The 12,920-nt window shown below is 50.6% G+C and overlaps 1 protein-coding gene across 1 annotated transcript in view; it reads right to left on the minus strand.

Moving 5' to 3' along the window:
* The window catches only part of RRP12 (ribosomal RNA processing 12 homolog), a 28,685-nt gene extending 16,259 nt beyond the window's left edge, over window positions 1-12,426 (minus strand). Inside the window, exons 1-13 of the mRNA XM_061162294.1 lie at window positions 12,201-12,426; window positions 11,438-11,670; window positions 9,862-9,945; window positions 8,437-8,513; window positions 7,870-7,975; window positions 7,549-7,665; window positions 6,341-6,479; window positions 6,125-6,252; window positions 5,093-5,191; window positions 4,394-4,485; window positions 2,376-2,487; window positions 2,046-2,143; window positions 658-772 (exon numbers count right to left, since the gene is read on the minus strand). Of these exons, the coding sequence (XP_061018277.1) occupies window positions 658-772; window positions 2,046-2,143; window positions 2,376-2,487; window positions 4,394-4,485; window positions 5,093-5,191; window positions 6,125-6,252; window positions 6,341-6,479; window positions 7,549-7,665; window positions 7,870-7,975; window positions 8,437-8,513; window positions 9,862-9,945; window positions 11,438-11,670; window positions 12,201-12,339 (1,539 nt within the window). The 5' untranslated portion in view covers window positions 12,340-12,426. The remainder of the gene's footprint in view (window positions 1-657; window positions 773-2,045; window positions 2,144-2,375; window positions 2,488-4,393; window positions 4,486-5,092; window positions 5,192-6,124; window positions 6,253-6,340; window positions 6,480-7,548; window positions 7,666-7,869; window positions 7,976-8,436; window positions 8,514-9,861; window positions 9,946-11,437; window positions 11,671-12,200) is intronic.
* Window positions 12,427-12,920: the final 494 nt, after the last annotated feature.

Genomic DNA, 12,920 nt, shown 5'->3' on the forward strand with positions numbered 1-12,920 from the left:
GGACCTCTCCAAGTGGTCTGATTTGCCAACCTAATCTGGTAGCACCCAGATCAGGCCTCTGAAGGCAGCCCCCACCCTCCCAAGGTGGCTCCTTTCGTCCCACCAGCATCAGGGGGAGGTAGTGAGGGGGGCCCACGAGGCCTGGAGCTGCTCCACTGCTAGAGAGGTCTGCAGCCTGTCCTTGGGCCCCCACCTGCTCCGGGAGCTAAGGAGGACCTCTGGGTGATCCCTGAGCTTTACATGGCTTCCTCTGGGCCCTAGTAACCTCCCCAGGACTTAAGGCTGCTTAACATGCGATGCTCACTTGTTATAGGAAATTTGAAGAATTAAAACAAAACAGATAGAGGTGAGGAAGAATCATACTAGTTCCCTGTGAGTTTTAAAACCATCACCTCCAGGCAAGACTAGCAAGCAGGCATTAGGGGGTGGGGGTGGGGGGGGTGGTTCTGTCCCTCTTCTCATTCCTTCCATGTTGGCCCAGTCACCTTCCTGGGGACACAGTACTGAGCACCTGCTGTGGGCCCTTGGCGTGGATGAAGGTGGGTAGGGAGTGTGGATGAAGTGCAGATGTAACAGAGACACATGCCCCTCCAAGAGGTCATGGTTTAACAGCCCCAGCGCCACCTCCTGCCCTGGCCCAGCCGCTCCCCCACTCACCTTCTTCATCACAGGATGGGCCTGCCTCCCACAGGCTTCGAAGAAGACACACAGCAGCTGCAGCACAGAGCTCCATGCTGCATGGAATCTATACGTCAGGCCCTCCTCCACTGCCCTGCCAAGGGAGTGGGCAGTCAGGGTCACGCAAGTCCATGGCTGGCACCAGGAACTACTGACCACAGCGAGGGTAGGGCTCCAGGGAAGGCCAAGGGGGGAGAACTAGTATTTATCAAGTGCCCTCTATGCTAAGAATCTCATTTATATAATCCTCACACTTCCAGAAAAGGCTATGAGGTTATTTGTTCCATCCTCAGATGCTGGGAAAGATTGAGAGCAGGAGAAGGGGTTGACAGAGGATGAGATGGTTGGATGGCCTCATTGACCTGAGTTTGAGCAAACTCCGGGAGATAGTGAAGGACAGGGAAGCCTGGCATGCTGCAGTCCATGGGGTCACAAAGAGTCAGACATGACTTAGTGACTGAACAACAACAACAGATGGGGAAACCGAGGCTCAGAGAGACCAAGTACCCTTCACTGAGCCTCCAAAGCCCATGCTTTCTCAGTCTGACCAGAGGTAGGAAGCTGGGGTAGGAACAGGTGGTCTGGATAAGAGGGAGGGAAGCTGCCACAGTGGAGGTGGGCAGGGCGCCAGCCCTTTCTGGCCTATGCACACTGGGGTCAGTTCATCTCTCAAGGCTGAGCTTCAGAGGCTTCAGGCAAGAATGGCTAACAGGGGTCAGTGTAGGGAAAGAGGGGAGTTGGGGGTGGGGTGGAGGTAGAACAGCTCTATTCAGTTTTCCAGAAACTTCACTCCAGGTCTTCGCAAGGAACAGAGCCCAGAGCACACCCCAGAGCTGAACAGACAGACCCAGAGGGGACACCAGGCATCCGGGCCCCCTGGTGCTCCAAGGCTCCTCGCTGGTGGCGGGGAGGGCGAGGTGGCCGCCTCTGTGAACGGGCCCTCTCACAGTGATGTTGAGGGCAGCCCAGCACGTAAGAGTGGACTCTGCAGTCAGGCTGCCACTTAGCAGCTCAGCCTTCCCAAACTGTAAAACGGGGCCGGCACCTATCTCCTAGAACCATAGAACTACCAGTAGTTTCTATTTATTGGTGCTTGACTACGCAGTGGGCACTATCCTGTGGACTTTACATTTAAGACCTCATCAATCCTCACCTCCGTCAGCCTGATGAGGACCCTGAGGTACTGAGAGGCGGAGGACAGGCCCCCAAGCCCACACTCACGAGAATGTGACCAGCGCGCAGATGACAGCCGCCGCTCTGGCAGTGTGCGCAAGGCCCGCCACGCTGACAAGAGGAACCCTTGTCACCATGAGGAGCTCTCGACAGGCACACCTTACTCCCTCCTCACGCAGAGGCTGCATCCTCACCTGAACATCTTGGCGATGTACTGGGAAGGGCCTGAGGCCGAGGAGGTCACGGACCCAATGTCGGCCATGTGGGGAGCGACACACTCTTTCAGGATCTCCTGCAAAAGAGAGGCCACGGCCATTTGGGCCTAAGCTAGCCCCCCAATGCCACTCTGCCTTCCCAGGTGACTGCTCCCTGAAGCTTCCAGGAAGTCTGCCTCCACTCCGAGAACCTCTTCCCCAGGACGGGGCCAGAGACCATGGGCGAGTTCTTGAGGGAGATGGGGCAGCAGGAGGCCCCCTGAGACTCTCTATTCCCCTCACTAAGGCTGGGGCTGGGGGTAGCAGTACCTGGAGGCATTGGGCGGCAGCTGTTACCACCGGCAAGTGGGGGGAGAGGAGGCAGGTCGTCGCAGTTCCAAAAAAGCGAGGGAGGTGGCCCAGCCCCAGATCCCGATGCAGCCTGTCAAGACAAAAGGCTTCTGTGGTGCCCGGTTCGAGGCCTAGGGGACTCAGATGGCCCAGGTCTGACAGCAGCCATAGATCCAAGGGGCACCAAAAGGCCCTTCTGGTGGGCAACTGTACAGAGTGCTGTCAGGCAGGTAACAGCTACACGTGGTAAAAGGTTCAAACAGGTCTCCAGGGTACAAAACCAAGAGCATGCCTACCTCCCCACACTGTCTCCCAGACTGACTCTCAGATGCACTTCCCTGGGGAAAATCAAGGCTAAGTTTCTCAAATACTCTTCCAGAAGATTTTATGCATATACAAACACACAAAATAATAACTGCCAACGCTTATGGAACAATTATCACATGCCAAGTTCTGGTGTAACAACAAACATTAATTCACTTAAACTTTGTAAAAAATAAAAACAACAATTGAGATTAAACCCTATCACAATTCCCATTTCAGAGATGAAGAAACTGAGGCACAGAGAAGTCAAATAACTTGTCCAAGGCCATCCAGCTAGTGAGGGGGTGGGGGTGGTCTGGATTCACACCCTGGTAGTTTGGGTCAAGAATGCACAATTACAAAAAACAACAACAACAAAAGAATGCACAATTACACACCTTGCTTTTTCCTCAATAGATCTTGGAGATCTCCTCATATCAGCATGCACCCATCTACCTCAGTTGTTTCTAACAGCTGCCTAGTATCACACTGTTCGCACCTAACCAGTACCCACCCTGGGACATATCCAGGTTACTCCTAGGTGTTTCTGCCATAGGGTCACAAAGAGTTGGACATGACCAAAGCAACTTAGCATATACGCACAAAAAGCATCCTATAATTACGGGAGACCTCCTGCAGGATAAACCCTGAAAAGTGGAGAACAAAATGATCTGGCCATTTTCTGGCACCTCCAGGTAAAGAGCAGTTTGGTGCAGAAAAAGAACATGAGTCTGGCAGACCCGGCACTGCTCCCTCGCAGCTGCATGACTAGCTCACACACAATGCTTCAGTTTCTGGTTTATCAAATGGGCTGAGACGTTCCTCCTGGGGTGGTATGATCAGTGAGATGGAACATGGAAGCAGAGTACCCAGCACAGTCTTCTGGGGGCCAACCAGAAGCCTTCAGAGGACAGAGGATGACATAGAGGTCAAGCCGTCGGGGACCTGACCCTGGCTCCAGGCAAAATGAAATCACCAACTGACACTGTTTTATTCTCAATCTTATTTGGGATAAGTGGAGCTATCCAGTGGCTACTATAAGAGGGAGTGTTTTGTGTGCATGCTTTAGTCATGTTCAACTCTTTGCAACCTTATGGGCCAGGCTCATGGAATTCTCCAGGCAAGAATACTAGAGGGGGTTGCCATGCCCTCCTCCAGGGGCTCTTTCCAACCCAGGGATCAAACTCATGTCTCCTGCATTGGCAGGCCGGTTCTTTACCACTAGCACCACCTGGGAAGCCCCATGTTATGACAGAGACACAAAACAGAAACTGGGTTCGAAGGACTAAGAATCCCAGAGACGGGGACCATTAACCCAGGTGGGAAGCAGGGTCGAGCTGCAGAAAGCAGATGATACCCTCTGAGAAGCAGACGACTGCACAGGGTGACAGCCGGGGGCCCCCGGCCCCCACCCTTCAGTGGGGAAGATGCTCTCGGAAGGCCTTGTTGTTCCTCACAGCTGGTTGGTAATCACTCCGGCAGGAGAGGCAGCAGCCCTGGCTAACTCAGGCTGTGCTCCCCAGCCCTGCCTTTATGAACTCAAGAGCTGGTCTGCACACACTCAACACAGAACCGCCACCACCCCCAGGAAAAGCTGAACGCCCTCCAACTTCTGGCTCACGGCCCTCCTGTCTGCAGTGCAGGGTGGGGAGCCTGGCTGGTGGCTGCAGGACCGCCCTCTACCATGACCTTACCTGACCAGGTTGATATGGGCTTTCTCCATGACCTTCAGCCAGGCCAGCAGGGGCTGTAAATCATTCTCACTGGGAACGTAGTCGTACAAGGCCTAGGCGAGGGACCAGGAACAAGCAGGTGACTGAGCAAAGTGTTTCAGCAGCAGCCCAGTGACAAAACCCCTTCCTATCACTGCACAACAGCCTGCACATGGGGCCCTAGAACTCACAGCCCCCTTGGCCCTCCTTTCCCTGATCCATGAAGCCCTTCTGCTTCAGCTTCTAGGGGAGAAACATCTTTAGGAGCAGTCGAGAATAACTTGGGTTACACAACCCTTTGTGAACCTGAGAAAGACCAGAACGCTTCTCTGGAAAAATGCATGTGAGCACATACACACATTTTTACAAACAATTTTTTTTTTGGTGGGGGGAGGGTTTTCCCCCCTTCCCCAAATCCACCTAGAGATCCCTGTTTGAGGTACCTGCTACCATGAGACCATGCTGAATGGTTTACTATGTTAACTACCACAAAGTCAAGAGTCAGGGCCCCACTTGTGGACACTAATGTGGCTTTGGTGGACGGTTTCCTGGCTGTCTACCCGCCTCCTATGCTGGGACAGCCCAGCCTGGCCTATCCAACCTCACTCTGCAGCCAGGTAACAGGGCTGCCCCCTGGCATAGCCATGTCCCCCGTTTCCCCATCCCTCTGTTAGGTCTCACTGTGATGATCTGGGCGTTGAGCTCTGCCGGCAGGGTACTTGCACTGGGCTTGGCATGGAAGAGGCTGTGAAAGGCCTGCATGGCACAGGCTGTCACCAGCTGGAAAGGACATGGAGGTTAGTGGGGAACCCACTGAGGTCACTGCAGCCCTGGGCTCCTCCACATCCCACTCCATCTGGTGGGTTGCGGGGGAGACCTGGGCCCTTTGAACCTCAAACATGCCCCTGACGCCTGGATACTCAGACACAGTTGTTGCTTTAGGAAGTCTTGGCAGCCACTGGGAAAATTTTTTAATGATTTAAACAACATCAGAGAAATGTGAACAAAATGTTTTTAACATTATGGGCTAAAAAAACAGGCTACAAATGGTTGGCATACTATAATTAAAACTGTATTTTTATGTGTTTGCTTATCTAAAAAGAAACTGTCTAAAAGGATACACAGCAAGCTGCCTGTACTATTTATCTTAGGAAATGAGACTTGGCGGGAAAAATAGACCTCTATTTTTTACTTTATATACTTTGGAGTTTTTTTTTTTTTCTTAAGCAACGATCATGTTATTCATATAATGGATATTTTAAAATATGTATGTGAACAAACACTGTAAGAGAACATATAAAGATTAACAGAATTGTGCTAGGATAGCAGAAATGCAACGCATCACTTTTATGTGTCTTTAAAGTGTCATACTGATCTTACTAAGTAAGCAAAAGAAGGTGAGAGAGAGAAAAATATAACCATAAGCGTGGGTGGGGCAGAGCTCAGGCAGGGGAGGACTGCTGCTTCACCAGTCCCACCCGATTCCACCCCCTCCTTGAGCTCATCTCCCAGCTGAGGCTGCCCCGTCTGCCCCATACCAGGGATGAGATGGGTCCTCGGGTGTAGCCAAGAGCAGGGTCGGGGCCAGGAGACCCCAACTCCTGCTTTTGGCCTGAACAGTGAGCCTCCCGAGTGCCAGCACAGAGGCCTGGGGTCTGAAGCTCTGCCCTCCCTCCTCCTCAGAGTGCCCCATGCACTGGGGGACGAGCTCACCACATGGTTCAAGGTCATGACCCGCAGGAGAGTCTCGCTGCAGCTCTTCACCAGGCCTTCTGGGAAGCAGGGCAGTAGGTCCTTCAGCAGGGTCAGCATGTGCAGCATGGTGGTGGCCTCCTTGGAGCCTGGCAGACAGAGGGCAGCTGAGACTCCAGCCCACTGTCTGCAGCTGGCCCCAGCCCCGCCCCACGCACTCCCACCGCGCTGCCCCACCTCCGGACTTCTCCATCTCCTGGATGCAGAACTTGGCGGTAGAAATGGCAGCGGGGTGATGGGCAGGGGCCTTCTCACCAAACATGAACTCGCTGCCCTTGAGGATGGAGCACACCCCGTGCTGGGCAGCCTTCCGGATCTGAGGGGCAAGAAAAGGGGACAGGGCCGGGTCAGCACTCAACCAGCAACGTGGGTGGTTGTCACGACCGCCAGCAATGAGCAACAGTCGCACACCCGTGCTGGGGGCATCCTTTGCCTGGACTCCCGGGCTGATAAGTAAGACAAACCTGGGTTTCAATTTCTGCTCTTCTACTAACTCACCAATAAACCTTGAGCAAACCAAACTACTTAGTCTCTGTGCTTCAGTGTCTTATCTTTACAACACGGATTCCTCTGTTCACGCCATCATCCAACAATACAGAGTGCTCACCAGTTCAGCAGTGAACCAGCAACTCATCGGGAGATAGGAAGTAAAGAAATGTATGCCAGAAGACAAAAGTACTTTGCAGACAATAAAACAAGGGTTGTTTCTTTTTTATGCAGTGATCAGGTAAGTGTCACTCCAATGATGTGACGTTTCAGCAGACCTGAAGCAAGTGAGGGGACTGCCATGAGGATTTGCAGGAAAGGAGGCACGGGCCTGCCTGGGATCAGAGTGCTCAGCACCAGAAGTGACTCTTAGGACTGTTATGACTGATACACGCCCCCCAGTTCTAAATTTCAGAAGGAAGCAGTGTGGCCGAGCACCACTTACTAGGCATTGGCTATAAGCCAGGGCCTGTACCAGGTCTGAGAAAATCACCCGAGTGTCGCCATGACCTTGCAGCAAAGTTGATTTATTATCCCTATTTACAGCTTAAAAAACCAAGACTCAGAGAGATTAGGTAACTTGTCCACGGTCCCAGCACAGTGAGCCAAATATTCAGTTCAGTTCTGTGTGACTCCAAAGCCCCCTCCAGCCCCCTCTCCTTCCACTGTAACTAAATACATCACTGACCAGTGAGGCAGCAGAGACTCAAACAGGCCTGACTATGACCATCCGTCCTGCAGAAGGAGTGAGCAGACAGGGCTTCAGGCAGGAGCAGAAACTCCAGATAGGAGTCCAGCACTCAGGGTGACCTCCCTGGGCCACTCAGCGGGCCAGCAGCAGCCAGCTTACTGGGATGCGAGTGGCCGCCCCCTCCAAGCCCGGGGCCCCACAGCCTCACCTTGGGCTTGGTGTGCACGGTGAAGCTCAGCAGCCCGTGGTGCACCTGCAGGGTCACAGGGAAGCTCCAGGCCTCCAGGTCCTGCTTCCGCAGAAGGGTGGCCAGACAGGAGAGGACCTGAGAGCAGAGGCAGAGACCCTCAGCTCCACCCGCTTCAGCCAGGTGGGAGACAGCCCGGGTTCCCAGGGACTCCGGAAAATGCCAAAGGGCTTTCTGAGGGTCCACAGGGTGTCTATACCCCTCCCAGGAAGCGTGCAAGCTTTAGCCAAATCAGGGGGGCTCTGGAAGATGGCAGGGGGACACCCACACCCAGACACTGACCCATCGGAGGGCAGAGGTGGAGCCACTGATGGCCTGGGCTGACATGATATCCATGAAGGCTTTGGAGGTATCGGAGAACTTCTTAATGAGCACAGGACTGGGCACGCTGCGGGGGAGAGAACAGAGATGGTGAGAAGCCCAGGGGGGTCTCCGAGAGCTGCTGGTCTGGAGAAGCTGGACAGAGCAGGGCAGCTCGGGCCCCGTCACTCAGCTGGCTCCCCTGTCGCGACACCCAATTCAATGCGTTTCGACAGCCCTTGAGCTCCCCGCCTCCCTCATATTCTCCACCACCGACCCAATGGGCCCTTAGAAGCTCCCGCCAGTCCTCTCCCCACGTGTCCCCTGGCTGCAGGTCCCTAGACAAGAGGGCCCCACATTCCACCTTATCCCTCCTGCCCAGCCACCCCAGTCACCTTCTGTCCTGTTAACATCCCAGGACACCCGGAGCCTGAGCCGGGAGACTGCCACCGGATACTTAGCATCTCTTGGTTCTTTTTAATAATTCCTGTGTTACTCCCTCCCCTCCAGCCCCACTCCCTTCTTCCCTCACAAGGAGCCAGGACTCACCGCTTGAGGACAAGGTTCAGCAGGTAAGTGACAGCAGCCAGAGACTCCGTGGACTCCACCGCTTCCATCGTTGTCATCTGACCGGGCCATGGGGTGGGAATGTGGGAAGCAGGTCATGCTGGGCAAATGGGGTACTGGGGCCCCGTGTACCCATGGGGATGGTTAGGACCAAGAACCCTGGTGTCAGAAGCTGAAATCCCAGCTCTGTCACTGTGACTCTGGACTAGCAACTTAACTTTTCTGTGACTCGGGTTTCCTCACTTGTAAAACATGGATAATTAAGTTGTCGTGGGGTTTAACTGAATTAATACACATCACACTTAGAACACTGCCTGACATGTGATGAAAACCATTATACTGCTATTCAATTTACTTCATTATTCTAGAACAGAGGTTAAAAAGCATTTTCTGAAAAAAGCAGCCAGATAATAAATATTTCAGGCTTTGCAGGCCACATGTGGTCTCTGCTGCATATTCTTCTTTGTGTGTTTTAACCATCTTATAAAAATGTAAAATCCATCCTTAGCCCTCAGGCTATACAAAAACAGGCCACGGGTCAGATGATGCCCATAGGTTATAGCTTGCACCTTCTCCACAGTAGTGGGTCTCATACTTTTAAACCCTTAAAAATTATTGAGGATTTCCCCAGATATTTTGTTTATGAAAATTATATCTACTGATATTTATCATATTAAAAATTAAAATGGAGAAAATTTTTTTAAACATAAGAATATGCAAGCACAAAAAAAAAAAAAAAGAATATGCAAGCACAATTTCATGAGCTGTTAAAATGTCATTAGACATTACATAACTTCTGGAAAACTCTAAGGTACACTCACAACACAGAAAAAGGTAAATGATGGTCTAGTAGTACTATGGAAATTATTTTGACCTAGCCAAGCCCCCAAAGGGCTTCCCCAGTGGCTCTGAGGTAAAGAATCTGCCTGCAATGCAGGAGATGTGGGCTCAATCCCTGAGTTGGGAAGATCCCCTGGAGAAGGAAATGGCAACCCACTCCAGTATTCTTGCCTGGAGAATCCCATGGACAGAGGAGCCCGGGCTACAGTCCATGGGGTCGCAAAAGAATCGGACATGACCTAGAGACTAAACAACAGCAAATCCCCTGAAAGCGTGTTGGGAACCCCCAGACTACACTCTAAACAGTTTTACTAGAGAATCCCCTGGGTGTAACCCAGTTTTATCAACTAGGGAAAGAAATAAATAAAAGAGAGGACTGGATTTTGTTTCACAAGAATCATATAGGAAATCCCGCCAGCCTTACCAAGCCATTTGAGAATAACTGAAGCCCTTTCACCTTTTCAAGGCTGTCTTTCTCCACCCCTGCATGCAGGGGTCCCTGTCTTCTCTCTACAGCCTGAACAACCTGCTACTCCCAATGCCCACGGGAAAGCCGCATTCACTCACCAGTGCGGCAAAGTACTCTGTCTCGGTTTCCTTCCCACCCTGGGAGCGAATCACCTCTGTGACAGCAGCCAAGACAGCACAGATCTGCACATAAGGGAGAAGTCATCTGTCACATCTATTTCCAATCAAATCCCACCCCAGGGTAGCCTCTTCTCCTTCCTCCGTCACCAATTAATCTCCTGACAAAGCCCAAAGCAGACAAGATGAAGTGCACCCTGAGCCAGGGGAACACATCACGGGGCCCAGCAAACTGGAAGACATACACATTTGCCCCAAAACCCATCTCCAGGGCTCTACCCCTTATAGAAATACCCGCACAAATATGCAAACATTTGTGTAGAAGTGTGTTCACTGCAGCAACCAATTGGAACAATGATGTAGCCTTCAGCAGGGGATTAATAATGTAGTGTCACATACTAATGACAGATTCGAATACGATGTAACCACTAAAAAGAATGGTGACCACCTACATAGATGAATTTAGAAACACTGATCAGTGGGAAAAAAGTTGTAGAATAGTGTATATAAAATATAATGGTGCTCCAGTAAAACTGGACAAAGTCTGGGTAAAAAAGTCTAGAATAGTATTAATAACTTGATAAAAGGCTATTGAGAACTTGAGATCTGGCTAGTATGACTGAGAAACTGCCTCTTTAAACATCAAATACTTATTGGGAAACAGATTTAGAACTATTTGGGTATAAGAATCTACTTTTGCAATTGTAAGTTTCATGAACTTTAAATACTAGTCAAGTACTGCCAATGAAAATTTAGCATCCAAATGGAGGTGTCAGACTAGATTCTGAAAACTCAGTACAGTAAATATAATGAAAAATACCTCACTTTTAAAAAATATTGATTATAAGTTGAAATGACAATATTTGGAGTATACCAGGTTACATGAGAGATACATAATTAAGGTTACTTTCACCTGCATCTTTTTTACTTTTATTTAAAATAGCTACTAGAAAACTTAAAATCCTTTGTGTGGCTCACATTACATTTCTGTTGGACAGCACTGGTCTAGAAAAGTACACAGTGACTTGTTAACAGTAACTACCACAAAGAAGTTAAGCTGGGAGGCCAACTTTCATATTTTATTCTACTCATCTCACTTTGTTATCATTTATAGTTTTGACACTTCTCATTTAAACAATGAAAAAATATAAATATATATAATTTAAAATTATAAACAAAAAAAAAGTAACATTTAGGTCCAATTAGATAAAACTTTTCCTAGCCACTGTTATTCAGTGTTAATTTATTTAACAAATGTTTTCTGAAAACAGTCTACATAAAAAGGCCTGTGTTAGGTATAGTTGAAGAGATAAAGGTTTGCAAAATATTTTTTGGACATTTGGAAATTGTCTGGAAAATACACTGAGGGACTTTACACTTGAGATGAGAAGATACTCAGAAAAAGCAGAGTGGAACCTGCCCTAGGAGATGCAATAGGTCAGGGACACAGGGTAGGAAGGGTGACACAACACCCAGAAATTCCACCTGTTGTCACCAGACATCAGTCAATTGTCCGCCCCCGCCCCCCCAGTTAGCCTCAGGCTGAGCTTCCCCCTACCTCCTTGTGGGCAGCCGAGTTGGACTCCCAGAAGCGCTGCACTTTGCTGAAGGTGACGTTTGTGCAGTCAGACAGGCCGCTCAGGAAGGTGCCAGAAGACTTCTCGGTGAAAGCCGGCGTCACCTCTTCTTCTTCCATGGCCGTCTCAGGGGCTTCGCTTTTGCCCAGGCGCAGGGACCCTGACTGTAGCTCATTATGCAACTTCACCGCATCAACTGTCAAGTCGCTCTTTCCTGAGAACCAGCGATAAAGAGTAAGGCCCCCACTTCTACTCGAAACTCCTTGGCCAAGAGAACAAAAACCATCCCTAGGAAACAAACCGACAGAGTCCTGGCTCCTAATCTGAGAGGCTAAATTCTGAACGCTGTCCGCCTCAGCAGCCCACGGTACGCCTAGAACTTATCAGACCCAGAAAGGGAACCCTCCAGCTAACGGTTTCGCTTGTGTGAGTCGGCTGGGGGCTGCAGTGAGGGGCCTGGGAAAGAGAAGAGGGTGAAAGTGCTCTGTGAAGAGCCAAGATTAATCACAGGCATGATTACAGACGCAGACACTTGTGGTACCCAAGCCAAGTTATCTCCCTCCTGTGAACTCACTTTCTGCATCTGTTAAACGGGGAGAGTGGGCCCTTACAGCAGATTCGAGATTGAACATTTTAAGAGACGAAGAGTCTGGTGCCTGGGCCCCAGAGCGGCTTAGATCCACCGAGACTCAAGCCGGCCCAAAACCCCGCCGCCCGGCTGCGCCTTGATCGCGACCCTGCTACCTGAAGGCCGGCTGAAGAAGCGGCTGCGGGCGGCCTGGCGGTGGCGGCAGATGACCGGGTTGCTGTCGCTGCTGTGGCCTTTCTTCCAGCGTTTCAACTTGGCCGAGACCCCGGAGGGCAACTTCCCCGAGCGACCCATGCCTAGTATGCAGGGAGTGAGTTTAAAGGACTGGGTTCGGGGAACTAAAATACACGCAGGACCCACGTGGGTTCGCAGACGCTCCACTTCCTCTTCCTCTGGCGTAACTTCCTTATTCGCTGTCCGTTTCCATGGCAAAAGAATCAACATCCGGTTTCATGTAGTCTCCAGGCTGTAGCCTCGGTTGAAGGAGAGGCTGGAGGGAGACCCATTTCTAGGAAGGAAGCTCTGGTGGTAGAGTGTAGCTGGGGCTCTTACCCCAAGGCTACTGCTTCTTGGCCACAAGAGTGAGCCTTGTTAAACTGGAATTCCTTTGCAGGTTAAAACACAAACGTACATTTATATTACTTTTTAAAATCTAATTTCAGGGATTAAAATCTAATTCCCTGGTGGTCCAGTGGCTAAGACTCTGCACTCTCTATACAGGGGGCCTGAGTTTGATCCCTGGTCAGGGAACTAGATTCCACGTGCCACAACTAAGACCCTTTGCAGCCAAATAAGTAAAAATAATTTAAAAAAAAATCTAATTTCAAAAGGTAAGCATAGAAACCAGGTGGCGCTAGTGGTAAAGAATCTGCCTG

This window comes from Dama dama, chromosome 15, assembly GCF_033118175.1.
Source record: "Dama dama isolate Ldn47 chromosome 15, ASM3311817v1, whole genome shotgun sequence".
NCBI classification, from domain to species: Eukaryota; Metazoa; Chordata; class Mammalia; order Artiodactyla; family Cervidae; genus Dama; species Dama dama.